The 19,351-nt window shown below is 31.0% G+C and overlaps 2 protein-coding genes across 4 annotated transcripts in view; one reads left to right on the forward strand and one right to left on the reverse strand.

Moving 5' to 3' along the window:
* Positions 1 to 19,351, forward strand: part of LOC149724766 (uncharacterized) — a 32,941-nt gene that overhangs the window by 3,765 nt on the left and 9,825 nt on the right. The gene's annotated exons all lie outside the window — the stretch shown is intronic.
* On the reverse strand, positions 2 to 18,674 carry LOC149724767 (uncharacterized). 2 transcript variants are annotated; one of them, XM_089892040.1, is made up of 14 exons: positions 13,978 to 15,082; positions 13,766 to 13,820; positions 13,355 to 13,384; positions 11,092 to 11,124; positions 10,536 to 10,568; positions 10,181 to 10,246; positions 9,734 to 9,787; positions 5,749 to 5,802; positions 5,501 to 5,548; positions 5,272 to 5,322; positions 3,899 to 5,214; positions 3,276 to 3,761; positions 2,896 to 3,096; positions 2 to 2,552 (listed from the first exon to the last, which is right to left on the reverse strand). In XM_089892040.1, coding segments are annotated over exons 2-14 (2,502 nt in total). In that variant the 5' UTR covers positions 13,768 to 13,820; positions 13,978 to 15,082; the 3' UTR covers positions 2 to 2,424. The 2 variants fall into 2 exon arrangements, with proteins under 2 accessions (XP_089748166.1, XP_089748167.1); XM_089892041.1 differs by lacking the exon at positions 10,536 to 10,568 and having other exon boundaries at positions 13,978 to 18,674.

Here is a 19,351-nt window from a genome sequence, read left to right on the forward strand (position 1 = left end):
ACTTTTCTCCTTAACTGCATCGACCATAATACGATGTGTAATATAAAGTAATCGTCATAATCGACTGAGTTTATGAATTGAACTACCCTCCACCTCCCTTAAAGAATTCTCGGATTTGTATTTCTATGTACAGACAAATTATCCCACGCCACATTGATTTTTTTCAATTTTAATTTATGTACATAAATAAAATCACAATTTTAAAGAAGAAATCAGTAAAAACGAATCGGAATATTCAACATGTATTTATCTAATACAGAAACTACCAAATCAAATTACAATAAAAGAAGAAATTGATAAAAACCAATTGTTTTTCTATGTATAAAAAAATTATTATTCGCCACATTTGAATTTAAAAAATAAAATTTTGCCAAACTAATCTATGTACATAAAAAATCACAGTTTAAAGAAAGAATTTGTAATATCAAAATAGAAATTTATTGGTAATATCAAAGTAGAATTTTCAACTATTATCTAATTTAGAAACACTAACAAATCACAAGTCAAATCACAATACGGAAAGAAATAAAAAAATTATTATTCGCCACATTTGAATTTAAAAAAGAAAACTTTGCCAAATTAATCTATGTACATAAAAAATCACAATTTGAAGAAAGAATTGGTAATATCAAAATAGAAATTTATTGGTAATATCAAAATGGAATTTTCAACTATTATCTATTTTAGAAACACTAACAAATCATTAAGTCAAATCACAATACGGAAAGAAATTGATAAATTATATATCAAGTGGGGTAATAAAAACAATGGGGTACTTGGGGTAAAAAAGGACAACCACCCCCCTAGCCTGCTAAAAATAGTTTTATCGCAAACAGCTTTTGTGGGTAAAAACTATATTAATTTAGCGTATTTTTTATCCTAACTTTCATTCTAAGTGGTAATTATATTTTCAGTATGACACAAATTAGTAAATCAAACAAAAAATTGACAATTTTTTTTATGGGGTTTGCTAAGAGCATTTTTTTGTCTGAAGGCTGTTCATGATAAACCTTATATGAATGCAGTTATTTGCTATGTATTAAAGTACCTTGCTTCTGATATATTTTAATTTTTGCAAACATTTCATACATATATACACATTATTCATATTATATTTTTTGCACTATTTCTCTTGATTTTTTTAGCCCAAAATTGCCGTATTGGAAGGGTAAAAAAATGTTTTTTTCTGTTTTAGTTTTTTTTAACCCAACAGGTCAGTTTTATTATGTTGCTAAATTTAGTTTAGAATAAGTTAAATGGTCATATTTTAAAATTTGTAAAAAATGGATCTTTAATTTCTTTTAATTGGCTTCTTGATTTTTGTTTCACAAAATTTTCTCTCTGTTCTTTTTTTGTTCGTTGCCGCAAGAGCCAATGGTCTGTGTACTTCAATAATTTTTTAAATTCAGCGGAATGAAAATTCTCATGCTGTGTCTCTACAAACTGTATGAAATTTTTCAATGTACAAAGATAAGAGTATTTTGTGCCATCCGCACCTTCTCCGGTTAGGGTACTTTGTATATTATGGTAAATTATTCCTGGTGATTTTAAGTCTGCTTCACACGTGATTATTTTACTCAATTGATTAACATAGGTTTTTGCTGATTCTTTCGTGGTTGGGTTTCTTTTTGCAACACCCAATTCTACCAACTCTTGTTGATAATGAGATAAGACAACTTCCAAATTATACAGCTCCCCCCTTTTTTTTAAACTGCATTTAATTTTAAATAATAGTATCAAAAACAGATATTTTACAGCTTGGCCTATATTTTCTAAGGATGTAGTTTAGGTTAAGACTGTTTAGTTACAGGTCATTTTTATGATTATATTGCTGAATTTAGTTTAAATTAAGTCAGATGTCATTTAGAACGTCATTTAGTTGAATTAAATGTAATCCTTCGGTTACTTCTTGTGCTTTATATAGGTTATGAAACTTACGAGCTTTGTTTTTAGTCTAATAAATGTTATTTGTGGGTAAGCTTATGTTTAAAAGGAAGTAGTTCAGTAAAAATGATAAATTGTAAGAGAAGCATTAGTTCAAGGCTGTTAGAAATGCGTTAGTTTTGATATTTATGAGACAAAATAGACCGCATAATGCATATTGCATAAGTAATAAGTTGTCTGATTAATATTTGTATTATTACCTTGTTTTTGCATTGTTAATTTGTTCTTTTAATTAAGTTTAGTTGCTTTTTAAAACATTGTTTTTTATTGCCCGCAAATGTTTTTTTATCCCAAAAGTCAGGAACATAAAAAAAACAGTACAAGATTTCGAATAAAATTTTAAACAATCATAGAAATCCCACAATCTTTTATAGGCATGTGTGATAAATATTATTCCTAAACACTAACAAAAATTTTTTTAATGCTGAAAATTTGTGAATTTTGTCTTATATTACCCCAATTGATGATTATTAAAAAACTTCAGAATTCTCTAGAATTTTCATAGAAAAAGTCCATTCTTTTTTTTGAACAACTTTTCCTCTTTTTTCTTGGTGACTCTTTCATCGTGTCCGTGTCCGAATGCACAATGCAGCGTTTTTGAGGTGACCCTTTAAAAAACAGCACCATTGTGACAACAATTAAGAAGAACATGAAATGCTAACCAAACAAATATTTAAACCATGTTAAACATACTTCTGTAAATAGCTATACAATATTTCTTACATGTGAAAATAGGTATTTACTTTATCCTCTGACCTCTTCAAGTGTCATATTTCATACAAAACATACACCTCAAGCCTTATATAACTTTTATACATGCAAAAAAACTTCAGACGACCCGTTAAGGGCAGTTAACTGCAAAATAAAGCCTCGAATCCTTTATTTAATGGTTAAAAAGTGAGTATGTGACAACAGTGCCATACAAAAAAATATTATATGAACAAAACTTACAAGACAATGGAACTCTTTTGGCAGGATAAAACAAGTTATCATCCCATCTTGCTTTGCACTCTTCTTCCATACAAACGTCCTCAAAACATTTAAGTCGTTTTCTGTCTTTAGTTTTTAAATCTCTCAAACGATATACATCTTTAGGTTCAGCATCGTCCAAAAATACCACTCGTATAAACTTTGCAGGAATGGTAACATTGTCTAAATAAAATAATTTTGTAAGGTATCAACTGAAAAGCATCAACAACACAAAATAATACAAAAATAACTTAAAAAAGAATATGGTTTTGAATGAAAAAATGTTTAAACATACACTAAGCAATTTAAGATTATCTGTACACAAATTCAAAAGTGTAGTTGGTTATTAAGTAAACACTTACCTTGGTCTGTAATTGAGTTGAAGTAAGACTGAACAGGAACATTTGAACATTGCATATCAGCTTCAATAGGTTCGGTATCCGAAGAGGAGCACCCCACATCACCTGGTGCTACATCTGAAGAGGAGCACCCCACATCACCTGGTGCTACATCTGAAGAGGAGCACCCCACATCACCTGGTGCTACATCTGAAGAGGAGCACCCCACATCACCTGGTGCTACATCCGAAGAGGAGCACCCCACATCACTTGGTGCTACATCCGAAGAGGAGCACTCCACATCACCTGGTGCTACATCCGAAGAGGAGCACCCCACATCACCTGGTGCTACATCCGAAGAGGAGCACCCCACATCACCTGGTGCTACATCCGAAGAGGAGCACCCCACATCACCTGGTGCTACATCCGAAGAGGAGCACCCCACATCACATGGTTCTACATCCGAAGATGAAGGCTTATGACCAGTTGTAATTTCGATTGAAGACTTTTCTGTTGATAAACGAAGTTATTACATTTGTCATTAATTAATCAAAACATAGTGGTTATTATTATTATAGAAGAATAAGTTAAAAAACTGACAGAGACATGTACATTAATCTAAACCTGAGAACTGCTGAAAAACTAACCTGTAGCAATTGTTTGCAAAGTCATTCTTGCCTTTTCTACTAACTGGTGTGGATCTGATATATCATAAACTTTTTCAGCGATAGCTATTGAATGTCCTTTTGACCTCGCTACTGCCACCTGAACATCTTTCGGGAGTTGGCTAACACCACGTGTAATTAACTTTCTAACTGCAGTCACACTGATGACTGACCCGAACACCAGTTGGCATCTTTTTCTCCAGATACTGTTGAATTCGGAAGCGGACATCTTTTCTCTGTCACTTATAAATGATGGAAAAGCTTTTAATTTATTTGAATAGGACGTTCCTTTCCATGAATGTCCTGATGCAGCTTTTAAGTCATTAAGCTCCAATTCAGAAAGGACAAGGCAACCATGTTGTGCCTTTTCCTTTTGGTCTTTTACGTAAATACTAAAATTTCCCATATCTGTTTTTTGAGCATTATTTAGTTCGTCAAGTGTTAGTCCAGTCAGTACAGATGATCTGCAGCCAGATTTGCACACTACTCTTAAAAAGATATCAGAGCACAGGTGTTTGACGCCTTCTGGCGTTGGTTTGGGATCTTCTCGAATACTTTGCATGACTTCTTTAAATTTCTTTTCATATTTTAAAATTTGTAAAAATGGATCTTTAATTTCTTTTAATTGGCTTCTTGATTTTTGTTTCACAAAATTTTCTCTCTGTTCTTTTTTTGTTCGTTGCCGCAAGAGCCAATGGTCTGTGTACTTCAATAATTTTTTAAATTCAGCGGAATGAAAATTCTCATGCTGTGTCTCTACAAACTGTATGAAATTTTTCAATGTACAAAGATAAGAGTATTTTGTGCCATCCGCACCTTCTCCGGTTAGGGTACTTTGTATATTATGGTAAATTATTCCTGGTGATTTTAAGTCTGCTTCACACGTGATTATTTTACTTAATTGATTAACATAGGTTTTTGCTGATTCTTTCGTGGTTGGGTTTCTTTTTGCAACACCCAATTCTACCAACTCTTGTTGATAATGAGATAAGACAGTTTCCAAATTGTACAGCTCCCCCCCTTCTTTTAAACTGCATTTAATTTCAAATAGTCTAAAACTGTCAGCTCTTACATCTACTTCTTTATGATTGTATAGACAATGTAGTTTGATAGACTTTACTACTCGGTGACAGAGAATGCATGAATAGCCTGTATAGTTTTTATATTCTCCAGAACTTTCTTGCTTTAACTTGTTGTCATACAGCATGGCTGTCTTATCAAGATTTGAATGGTGTAATCTGTGGTGTGTTGTGACATTCACAAATTTCATGGAACAATAGGGGCACTGACGAAACTTTCTATATTTAAGTATTTGTTACTAATATTACATGAATAGTTTCAAAACTACACTTTACCTTCCGGATTTAGAAACTCTTTCTTGATTACCTTTGGTACTAAATTTGCACCTAGAAAATAACAAAATATAGCATTAGTTATATATGTACATACATTATCATGATACCATCAAAATAATACATATAGTCAAATACAAAAAAATAATATATATAGATAATAAATATTTAATAATAATATATATAATATATAAGAAACAATATATTAAATTTGAAATGAAATCAGACGAACCTTGGAGTCTTTGTCTTGGTTTTCCCATTGTCCCTCCCAGAAATCACTCTTAAACACAATGAAACATTACTAGTTACATTAGTGGAGACACTAAATTAATTGTAAAAAATACTCTAAATTTTAGGCTGTTTTTGAAATGATGTCAAAATAAACGAAGCAGTGCTAATTTTACTATTTTAGTTCATAATATATATATATATATATATTTGAATTCATAAACAAAATTCTTAAAGTATAGAAAACCATACTTCTCCAAGCGGCCTGTGAGCGAGTCCAACTGATTTTTAATCTCTTGTAAGCTTCTGAAATCATAAAAAAAAACAATTACATTATTATCTTAAATAAAATTGTTTAACCAAAAATCTACCTAATGTATGATTAAATGTTAATTTACATACGACCCAGCCCAACGTCACGTCAGGAAACGGCGCTTGTGTCCGCCATTACGGAGCCCACAGAGCGTGAATCGCCTATACAAATGCATGGTCGGCGTGTGTTTATTTGGTTCTTGTAAGCGATACAACGCTAGAAAACACGTATAGCGGTTGTTTTAACATTTAAAATATAATTTCTAATATAAATCTTGTTATATAATATTAAATCTAAGAATTAATGTGGAGTAAATTAGTATTTTGACTGGTTTTCAGCGTACAGTGTGGTTTAACAGGATACTTTACGTTGGCGATTAATACTAGCAGCAATCAGCTTAGTTTACATAATAGTATATGATCATACCTACGAATCTACAGAACCATTATATACTACATTTATAATCCAACATGAGTGGACATGCAGCTCCAAACTGCTTTTAAGTACTAGCAGATAAGGTGTTTGCGTTTTCCGATTTCATAAAGACCCGGAACGCAGAAAAGGTAGCTTATTAATTCAAGCAGAGGACCAAAAATGGTAACTCAATATTGTTTTCCTCAATGTCACTTCGATATTAGGCAAATTTTATAAAGATACCTTAAGTTTCGTTGCCGGGTATACGTGTTAAGTTTGTGAGCCAAAAAGTAAAATCACGGCAATTTACATGCAAAACTGCAGCTAGATACACCAGTATATGTTAATGTTATGCGTTTTTGTTTGTATTTTTATATTTTAAACATGTTCTTTTATGTTTTTGGTTGGTATACTTGATATTTTCTGTTTTTTTACTCTTTAATCGATTGAGTGTTCAATAGAATTTGATTCTTTATGTGAGGTTTATTATTGTGATAAGATATAACATTAGTAGAAAGCCATTTTTACGCGCAGAAGAGCTTGGTTCTTAAAAATCGCAATATTTAGACGAAAAACAGCACCCAGCAATGATAAAATGCTATGCCGTGGGCTCCGTAATGGCTGCGACTATGACGTCACAGACGCGAGGACAATGGATAACAAGACTCGTTGTTTTACAATCCGTTTCCTAACTTGGTCAATACTAACTTTGCCCCAGCCTATTAAATAGGAGCTGACAAATGTTACTTCGATTTAAATATGATCAAGTAAAAATATTTTTAGCAATACAAAAACAGACGAGAGTCTCTGGCTGCTGTCAAAACCTGGGAACATGTTTTCGATACGATCAATTGTTACGTCACATGCCCTATTGCAGCGTAACTATTTATTATGACGTTTAAAAATATAACAATCGGGAGGTATGTGCTCACTGCTCAACCAACTGCGAAATCAAAACATCCTGTATCAATAATTTATCACATAAAGTAGAATAGATATTGATGTGAACAACCAATAAAACATTTTTATTGCATAGGACAGTGATTGTGGTGAATTTAAAATGATATTACATTTATTAAAACGACGTATCAAATCGGCAGAAACAAATGAAAAGTTTTACGCACGTTCATCGTGGATTAAAAATGTAACGATGATTACGTCATAATGCCTTTGATAAACTATTAAAATTTAAGAAAACAATTGTGGTTTATGTGCTTCTATATTTCGTATAATTGTTTTATTCCCGACATATTTTAAGCCAGCAACCAAGAATAGTTTAAACTTTGAATGCAGGTATATTGCGTGTATGTGATTTTTAATTGGTGCAAATATAAGAGCGAGGAGCGACGCTATCAGTAAATTGGAATCAACGCAAATTGTAATACATTATTACAAAGTATCTTCCCGGCCGAGCTTGGACAGAAGCCAAAAAACATCGTTTGTTGGCACCGCACGAGAACCAGAGTTTCATTACGTCATTTTTCACGAGAATAAATTCACAACGATTGCTTCGGTTGATAAGTGTTAAATGTATGCTACCGCATGCGTCTTCCTTTATTTCCTACGCCGGCGCAGAGCGTAAAAATGTGACGCTCATACACATGGCGCCCTCCATAACAGAGGGGGGCGCCATGCTCATACACGATGTTTCGATCTCGTGGTTGGTTGGACAGTGGGCACATTCGTCCCGATTGTTACGTAATGAAACGTCATAGTTAATAGTTATGTTGCAATAAGACATGTGGCGTAAAAATTAAGCGCAAAATGACCAAATTGCAGCACGGCAATGTTTGTTACTCGAGCGAATTCGTTAGCTGATAATTACGAACACGCGACGAACATAAAATATTAGATCGCAGCTTTAACAACCGTTTCTATCGCACAGGCGCCCGAACTAGACTGTGGTGATGGTTAGTAATACGCTTTATAACAAGATTTGGTTGCTTGGGTGACAGACGCACGTAAAACATAACACGTCCGGATTTTAAATAAAATTAAACGATCACCGTCCGGATTTACAACTTTTACAATCCTGCAGGACTTTAATTATAAAACTAATAAAAAATTATCAAATACATAATCATAACAAACTAGCAAGTCATGTTCTATTACGACACCATTAAAGTATGCCAGATATTAAGATTTTTAAAATGGTACTGTTTTGGTTGGTTTATTAATAATTATTATTACATGTAAGGTCTAGGGAATTGAGGACTACCTCTGCATAAATGAGACATTTTCCTGTAACGAATGTAATTAGGAAGAAAAATTTACAACACATAATATGTTAAAACACACTACAAACTTAGAATTATATAAACACACAGTTTGAACGAATATTTAAGAAGCAAAAATTAAGTTGAAGTACTTTCAGTCACTTTAAAAAAGTAGTTTTTTTTTAGTAAAGTGGGGTAATGAAAAACAATGGGGTAATTGGGGTAAGAAAGGACAACCCCCCTAGCCCACTAAAAAAATCATTTTATCGCAAACGGCTTTTGTGGGTAAAAAGGACATTTATTTGGCTTATTTTTTATCCTAACATTCATTCTAGGTGGTAATTATTTTTTCGGTAAAACACAAATTAATAAATCAAACAATAAATTGACAAAAACAACTTTTTATGGGGTTTGCTAAACTTTTTTTTGTGAGAAAGCCTTTCATGATAAACTTATTATGAATGCAGGTATGTGCTACATATTTAAGTACCTTGCTGCTGGTATATTTTAATTTCAAATTTTACGAACATTTCATACTTTTTTCTCTTGTTTTTATTTTACCCCAAAATTGTGGGGTAAAAATTATGGGAAGGGGTAAAAAAACTGTTTTTTGTTTATTTTACACCAACCAATATTAACTTGGTGATAAAATTAATTTTAATGTTATGTATGTATATTATTTTAATTTAATTAATAGTTTAATTGATTTTAAAGGTAATCAAGTATCAAAAACAGATATTTTACAGCTTTGCCTACATTTTCTGATGGTGTAGTTTATGTTTTACGTTAAGCCTATTCAGTTTCAGTAAAAATGATAAATTGTAAAAGAAAAGCTTTAGAAAAAGGCTGTTAAAAGTGTGTAGGAGATATTTTGATTTTGTGGAAAAAAGAGGAAAAGTTGATGTTTTTGAGAAAATATAGACTGCATAATACTTAAGTTGTAAGAATTATATTTGTATTATTGCCCTGTACTTCAATTATTATTATTTTTTTTTTTGATTAAGTTAAGTTGCCTTTAAAACCATTGTTTTTATTGCCCCGCAAATGTTTTTTTTACCCCAAAGCCAGGGGAATAAAAAAACAGCACAAAATTTCGAATAAAATTTCAAGTAATCATAGAAATCCTACAATCTTTTTTGGACATCAAGGTATGATGGATACTGTTCCTCCAGACTAAAAATATTTTATTTTTATTTATTACTTTGGGGGAAAATCGAAAGTTTATATTTTCTGTTTTTTATTACCCCACTTGACTATATATTAGATTTAGAACATAAAAAAATATATATAATACTTGTCCAAGCGTCTTGTAAGCCCGTCCAATTGATCTTTAACTTCTTTAAAGCTTCTGAAATCACAAATGTAAAAATGAATCTTGTACTTACACTAAAGTTTATTGGGGCTTAACCTCTAAGTTATCCAAATGAAGTGGGAAGTCGAATAATGCATATCAGATATCACATTAATCAGATTTTCATGCAGCTTAAATATTTGCTTAAGGTTATTTGGATTTTTAGCAAAGAAAATATGTTTAAATGAGAGACCGACCGATATCAACTTTTTCCACCGATACCGATTAACTTAATTGTATAGGCCTATAAATGTATTATTAATTAATATTTTAGATCATGAATTTGCTGTGTGTGTTCATTTTACAGTACAAATGCTCTCTATCGTCATTAACCATGATATGAGGTGTATAATGAATTATTTGCAAATATGGTTATACATAAATACAAACCTTGAGTCTGAAGAAGCACTAGTATCTGCATTGTTATAATCAGTGCAAAGAAAAAGATCCTCCTCACTGCAATAAAAAGGTATATGTCTAATACAGTTATAGTATATATATATATATATATATATATATATATATATATATATATATATATATTAGAATGAATCTAAACATACATCCTATCAATGTTTAGTTTGTTTTTCCTCCATAGAAAGAAAACAATACTACATTAACAGTTAACAAAAGCCCAGAACTTTAAATAGCACCCAATATCAAACAGACAAACTAATTATTTATTGATTAATGTAGTAAATGGTACTCAATGAATGAAAATATTTAAAACAATTTAAGTTCTTACCAATCAAAAGGTGATAAAAACGAGTCCGTATCACTAAAAATAAAACAAATTAAAAATAGAAGAGGTGTATAATGGTAAACATTTTATTAATCCTACAATTAGCTTAATGTTCAAATCATGAACAGACAATAATGTTTGATATAGTCCAGCACTCCAACAAACTAATTAAATATATATATACAGTGCTGCGATTCGTTGCCAGGTGTCGCCGGGCGCAAATTTCGACATCCAAATTCTCACTTAATCATTCTGACGTCATAATACGTCACATCAGTGCCGGATTTAGAGGGGCTGTTTGGTGTTTGAACACCCGCCTCAGAAATATTATACATATTTTCGTTTACGCAGCTCTAAACGAATGAATCTAAACATACATCCTATCAATGTTTAGTTTGTTTTTCCTCCATAGAAAGAAAACAATACTACATTAACAGTTAACAAAAGCCCAAAACTTTAAATAGCACCCAATATCAAATAGACAAACTAATTATTTATTGATTAATGTAGTAAATGGTACTCAATGAATGAAAATATTTAAAACAATTTAAGTTCTTACCAATCAAAAGGTGATAAAAACGAGTCCGTATCACTAAAAATAAAACAAATTAAAAATAGAAGAGGTGTATAATGGTAAACATTTTATTAATCATACAATTAGCTTAATGTTCAAATCATGAACAGCCAATAATGTTTGATATAGTCCAGCACTCCAACAAACTAATTAAATATATATATACAGTGCTGCGATTCGTTGCCAGGTGTCGCCGGGCGCAAATTTCGACATCCAAATTCTGGCGAGACACTTAATCATTCTGACGTCATAATACGTCACATCAGTGCCGGATTTAGAGGGGCTGTTTGGTGTTTGAACACCCGCCTCAGAAATATTATACATATTTTCGTTTACGCAGCTCTAAACGAATAACTGCGTGCGTCAAAGTAACGATCGTTTGAAGTTGATTTAAAATTCTGTGACTTAAAATCAACTACAATACGACTGCTTTTAATATATGTGACAGATTGCGCAAGTTATTTCAATCGTTATCTATATTATCATATATACATGCTGACGAAAAGATCACTCGTCTCCCTAGTCACAGGAACGGTAAATCGACAAAGGAAATGCGACAAAATTTACAAACGGGCATACATTAATTTGATATTTTATTGGGTATATTTTTATGGGGTTTGCTAAACTTTTTTTGTGAGAAGGCCTTTCGTGATAAACCTTATATGAATGCAGTTATTTGTAACATATTTAAGTACCTTGCTGCTGGTATATTTTAATTTTAAATTTTTCGAACTTTTTATACTTTTTTTCTTGTTTTTTTTTACCTCAAAATTGTCTTATGGAAAGGGGAAAAAACTGTTTTTTTTTTGTTTTTTTTTACCCCAACCAATATTAACTTTGTGATAAAATTGATTTTAAAGTTATGTATGCAGATTGTTTTCATTTAATTAAAGATAATTAAGTATCAAAAAACAAATATTTTACAGCTTTGTCTACATTTTCTGATGATGTAGTTTACGTTTTAGATTGAGACTGTTCAGTTACAGTTTCAGGTAATTTTTATGATTGTGTTGCAGGATTTAGTTGAGATTATGTCGAGAAGTCATTCAGATTCTCCCAAAAACTTTTTCACTTAGTTAAATCAAACTTTTTCACTTAAATCTTAAATAAATAAATCTTAGTTAAATTATGAACTTTGTTTTCAGTCTAAAAAAATGGTATTTGTGGGTAAGCTTATGATTAAAGGAAGTAGTTATAAATTATAAAAGAAAAGCATTAAAACAAGGCTGTTAAATGTGTGTAGGAGATATTTTGCTTTTGTGGAAAAAAGAGGAAAAGTTGATGTTTTTGAGAAAATATAGACTACATAATGCATAAGTTGTAAGACTTCTATTTGTATTATTGCCCTGTACTTCCACTGTAAATATTTTTTCTTTTAATTAAGTTAAGTTGCCTTTGAAACCATTGTTTTTTATTGCCCCGCAAATGTTTTTTTAAATAATCATAGAAATCCTACAATCTTTTCTGGACATCAATGATCAAGGTATGATAAATATTGTTCCTCCAGACTAAACATTATTTTTGTTTATTATTTTGGGAGAGAATCGAATGTTTTCTGTTTTTTATTACACTTGAAAATACTTATTATATGTATACGTAAGCTAAAAAGGTAATTACCGCTTACCGCACATTGTGTATCCCAGAGCAGGAATACACAATGTCTCGTTGACCGCGAGCGAGCATACCACATACACAGTGAATGTTCAATTTTATAATTTTTTTACAATGTCAATGTTACCTCTTATTCACTACCCAGTCCGCGCCCGATTGTCAAAAAAGAAACACTCTGTTTCTTCTTAAAATGTGCCAGTGTCTGCTAGCGATACGTATTATTTTGACGTTGAAATTTCTAAAAGTGTACGCAGAAAAAAATCTTTCGTGGCACAGAGTATCGATCCAAAAATATGCCCGCCCATCTGTCGCAATGGTTTTTATCAAGTTTAGTTTATTTCTACATAGAAGGGAATGACATGCCGATTATTTGCAACACAATAGCAGTTCAATTATAAATCAATTGTTTTCAACATAATTACAATTTACACGATTGTTATTTTCCGCTCTCGCATGCAACATTATATCAACAGCATAAGGCTCGGCACTCGGCCCAATTTTCAACATAGTGCCAAAAAATGATACGCTCGGGCACGAGCTTTTTAGTTTGGGCTCAGCTCGGCACATCCCCATCAAATACCAATAGAGAAGAATCAATGTTTCTTTTTTATTATATAGATTAACATAAAAAACTCACCTATCACTACTCTCACTGCTGACAATCTCCCTAATATTAAATAATGTCATTATATGCATCGTTGTACTGGATATTAATTAGCAATTATATATATGTACATAGTTTATTGTATCTGTAGCATAGTTGTTTATGATTTAGTGGCATGTTTATAATATTAATATCGGATAAGAATATTAAAAACATATAAATATATAAACTATTTTAAGTGTTTTTTTTCCTTTACATTAAGGAGGCTGTTTTATAAACACAGTAAAAATTTTAACAAATCGATTCTATATTTCATGTTGAAAAAGCCGTTTGAACTGGAAAAATCATGCTTGCCATCACAAGTTTGCTATAGGAACAGATTGGTCCACACGACTAACATAATTCCCCAAATTTTAAAAAGCATTGTAAATGTATTAAACTTACATAATATTCTGATGAAGATGGTCTATCAATGATCCTAAATTGAATTATATCTGCACTGTAAAGTAGAAATTAAGTGGTTAAGAACAGGAAAAACGTAAACTAATGTAATAATTCAAGCCTCGTCCCTATATACAAGCACTGTTAAATATATAATTTCAAAACACGCACACGTGAATAACACATATATATATATATATATATACTGAATTTACCTTCCGCCAAGTATTGTAATTTTTCCACTAAAATACGATCACTTCAGATATGCTGAAAAATTAATTCTTGTTTTTAAAATTCTAAAACGTGGTCTGTAAGAACTAATTAATTTTTAACATTAACAGCTCAGGGAAAATATCACGTGACTGTGAACGTGCGGTATGATTGGTTAAATGTTTACAGTAAAATGGCGGACAAAAAGCTCAACCAATTAGAGAAGAAGGCAGAAGGAACCTGACAGTTACGTTTCTCTCCTATTCTTTTCTTTTTATGGGACTTAATTAAAGCCACGAACAAGATCGATAAAGCGTGACCGATAAAATAAAAGATACGGGAAAGATTTCTCTTTTGCTCTTTGAGAAAAAGAGCAAAAGAGAAGTGGGAACAGGATACAAGTTGTATAGTGTTTTTTAATGACTACCACCACGATCCAGTCTGATAAGAGATTTTGGTTATTAAAACACAACTAAAACTGCAGCAGTAACAATTAATTGACACATATATGATTGCCTCTAGTAAGCGCAATTGATATTCAATGTAATTCTTTTTAAATTGAAACCATGTTTCGATTTAATCGAAGAAATATTTGAACAACACAACTTGGTTCATTGTTTGAAATTTTTTCTTAAGCGAGATTTTGTGGCAGTCTAACCTGGAGAAAATACAACACGAATAAAATGCATTTACTGAATAGGTTGTAATATTTTTATATCACACGTTGTTTTAAACAAAAATACATTATTAGCATGGAAATGTAGCGGCCCGTCGTAGTATTACGTCACACAAATTCTGTTGTCCCCAATATTGACCTCAATGTTTGACGTCGCGCGCTAACTTTCCGTTAATGCGGCGGATGCACCCTGCGGTTAACCGAGTTAGCGCCGATGCTCCCAATTGTAACCTCATTCATTATAACCTCGTTATCGCCATTTATCACGTCGATTCGTCTGACAAAACAATATTATATATAATCGACATAAAGTTACAAAGTATACGATGTTAAATTTCGTGTTTCCATATATGGCTATTTTTACCCATATAATACACATGAAAATGGTCCATGTTTACAAAAACACGAACGTTAATTTTATAATTCATATTTACATTTTAAATTAAATGGTATATAAAGAATTATTTTTTACACGATGAAAGTTCTAATAATATAAATAGATGCGACAATTCAAAATTGTGGCGTAAGCGACGTAGCAGCACGTTTCACAAGTTGGCGACAAATCAATACGATTATTAAATCTTAAACAATAATTAAGCGTGATTACGTAAACCTATTTATGACGTTTTTATATGTTCATTCTTCATTAACTATGCTATTAGTAATTATACCGATAAAGAATTAACATATCATCGTGGATGCCAGCGTTTTAATAATTAAAAATATCGATTATATTTTAAAACTTGTAATCGTGATGTAATTGAAATATTTAAATGACCTATATACTTCTTGCAAATATTTCATTTAGCAAACTGCATACATTTCTTATATAAAATGTTTAAATCTTGAAATGTAAATTAAATTGAGGTTTTTCATTTACTGATAGAGGTTTAAATATTAAAAGTGGGTGACACGTGATAACTTAGGCTAATCATAAATTTTACCACTTTTACACCACAGCAGGTTTATTATAAATCAAGACGGTAGCACCTGAAATTTCATGCTATATAAATATTTTGTGTAATACTACAATTCATTTAATAAACATTAGACTAAATCGGTATTTTCGTTTCTACAAACAAAATATTACGTTTCTGTAGAAACGAATTATTGTCACAGAAACGAATTTAGCAACATTTTTGTTTCTCAAAACGAAATATTTTGTTTCTGTAGAAACGAAAACAAAAAATTGCAATAGACGCAAAACAATATTATATATAATCGACATAAAGTTGCTTAAAGGAAGCATACGATGTTAAATTTCGTGTTTCCATATATGGCTATTTTTACCCATATAATACACATGAAAATGGTCCATGTTTACAAAAACACGAACGTTAATTTTATAATTCATATTTACATTTTAAATTAAATGGTTTATACAGAATTATTTTTTTCACGATGAAAGTTTGAATAATATAAATAGATGCGACAATTCAAAATTGTGGCGTAAGCGACGTAGCAGCACGTTTCACAAGTTGGCGACAAATCAATACGATTATTAAATCTTAAACAATAATTAAGCGTGATTATGGAAACCTATTTATGACGTTTTAACATGTTCATTAACTACGCTATAGTAATTATACCGATAAAGAATTAACATATCATCGTGGATGCCAGCGTTTTAATAACTAATAATATCATTTCTTTTTTAAAACTTGTAATCGTGATATAATTGAAATATTTAAATGACCTATAAACTTCTTGCAAATATTTCATTTAGCAAACTGCATACATTTCTTATAAAATGTTTAAATCTTGAAATGTAAATTAAATTGAGGTTTTTCATTTACTGATAGAGGTTTAAATATTAAAAGTGGGTGACACGTGATAACTTAGGCTAATCATAAATTTTACCATTTTTACACCACAGCAGGTTTATTATAATCAAGACGGTAGCACCTGAAATTTCATGCTATATAAATATTTTGTTTAATGCTACAATTCATTTAATAAACATTAGACTAAATCGGTATTTTCGTTTCTACAAACAAAATATTACGCTTCTGTAGAAACGAATTATTGTCACAGAAACGAATTTAGCAACATTTTTGTTTCTCAAAACGAAATATTTTGTTTCTGTAGAAACGAAAACAACAACAAAATGCAATAGACGCAAAACAGTATTACATATTGTTGACGGTGCAGGAACAAGTCCAATTGTCGCGTCCATCTTAACGTAACGACTGTATAACACAAGGTCGACAACTCAGTTTATTAGGTGACAAACGAGCGGCATTAGGCTAGAGACAAACGTGGGGACAGCAAGAGTATAAGAAAGCTCCCACTGCCCTGTCAACACAGAATATACGAGGGCTTTTGTAGCATAAAACATGTGTGCGAAAGCAGTAACAGGAAAGAACGTTTTACACTGAAAAGTGGCGTCAGTTCGACAAACGAGCGGACTGGGCATACAGTTTCTAAAAACGCAAGATGTGCCGCTTAATCATAAACACAGTTACCCCAGATGTAATAGTTACGCAACACAACTGTTTCATATTCTATCTTTAAGCATTAATTAAATTTTGGATAAATTAAAATATTAAAAATCTGTGCTTGAAGCACACTCAACCGCTACAATATAATCGACATAAATTTACTTAAAAGAAGTATACGATGTTAACTTTCGTGTTTCCATATATGGCTATTTTTACCCATATAATACACATGAAAATGGTCCATGTTTACAAAAACACGAACGTTAATTTTATAATTCATATTTACATTTTAAATTAAATGGTATATAAAGAATTATTTTTTACACGATGAAAGTTCTAATAATATAAATAGATGCGACAATTCAAAATTGTGGCGTAAGCGACGTAGCAGCACGTTTCACAAGTTGGCGACAAATCAATACGATTATTAAATCTTAAACAATAATTAAGCGTGATTACGTAAACCTATTTATGACGTTTTAACATGTTCATTAACTACGCTATTAGTAATTATACCGATAAAGAATTAACATATCATCGTGGATGCCAGCGTTTTAATAACTAATAATATCATTTCTTTTTTAAAACTTGTAATCGTGATATAATTGAAATATTTAAATGACCTATAAACTTCTTGCAAATATTTCATTTAGCAAACTGCATACATTTCTTATAAAATGTTTAAATCTTGAAATGTAAATTAAATTGAGGTTTTTCATTTACTGATAGAGGTTTAAATATTAAAAGTGGGTGACACGTGATAACTTAGGCTAATCATAAATTTTACCACTTTTACACCACAGCAGGTTTATTATAAATCAAGACGGTAGCACCTGAAATTTCATGCTATATAAATATTTTGTTTAATACTACAATTCATTTAATAAACATTAGACTAAATCGGTATTTTCGTTTCTACAAACAAAATATTACGTTTCTGTAGAAACGAATTATTGTCACAGAAACGAATTTAGCAACATTTTTGTTTCTCAAAACGAAACATTTTGTTTCTGTAGAAACGAAAACAAAAAATTGCAATAGACGCAAAACAATATTATATATAATCGACATAAAGTTGCTTAAAGGAAGTATACGATGTTAAATTTCGTGTTTCCATATATGGCTATTTTTACCCATATAATACACATGAAAATGGTCCATGTTTACAAAAACACGGACGTTAATTTCATAATTCATGTTTACATTTCAACCTAAAAGGTATATACAGAGTGCTTATAAGTGTCCCATCTCCCCCCATTGTACTATATATCGCGGATTAATTGAGTGAATTAGAGATGTACTATATTCTAAATCAAAATAATCCGTTTCTGAAGAAGCATATTGATATACACAGAAACAAAAAACTTGGTTTCAGTTTGTAAAGACGCATTATACTGTTTCTAGAAACAATTTATTTGTTCCTAGAAACAATTTATTTTGTTTCCGTAGAAACAGTTTTTTTTTTCGTAGAAACGTGTTATTTTTTGTGCCCGTAGAAACAGTTTTTTTTTTCGTAGAAACATGTTATTTTGTTTCCGTAGAAACAGTTTTTTTTTTCGTAGAAACATGTTATTTTGTTTCCGTAGAAACAGTTTATTTTGTTTCCGTAGAAACACTTTATTTTGTTTCCGTAGAAACAGTTTATTTTTTTTCGTAGAAACATGTTATTTTGTTTCCGTAGAAACATGTTATTTTGTTTCCGTAGAAACAGTTTATTTTGTTTCCTTAGAAACCTGTTATTTTGTTTCCGTAGAAACAGTTTATTTTTTTTCGTAGAAACATGTTATTTTGTTTCCGTAGAAACAGTTTATTTTGTTTCCGTAGAAACACTTTATTTTGTTTCCTTAGAAACAGTTTATTTTTTTTCGTAGAAACAGTTTATTTTGTTTCCGTAGAATCAGTTTATTTTGTTTCCGTAGAAACATGTTATTTTGTTTCCGTAGAAACAGTTTATTTTGTTTCCTTAGAAACCTGTTATTTTGTTTCCGTAGAAACAGTTTATTTTTTTTCGTAGAAACATGTTATTTTGTTTCCGTAGAAACAGTTTATTTTGTTTCCGTAGAAACACTTTATTTTGTTTCCGTAGAAACAGTTTATTTTGTTTTCGTAGAAACAGTTTATTTTGTTTCCGTAGAAACAGTTTATTTTGTTTCCATAGAAACAGTTTATTTTGTTTCCGTAGAAACAGTTTATTTTGTTTCAGAAACACGTTAGTTTGTTTCCATAGAAACAGGTTATTTTGTTTCCATAGAAACATATTAT

The sequence above is a fragment of the Ciona robusta genome, chromosome 14, assembly GCF_009617815.1.
Source record: "Ciona robusta chromosome 14, ASM961781v2".
Taxonomy (NCBI): domain Eukaryota; kingdom Metazoa; phylum Chordata; class Ascidiacea; order Phlebobranchia; family Cionidae; genus Ciona; species Ciona robusta.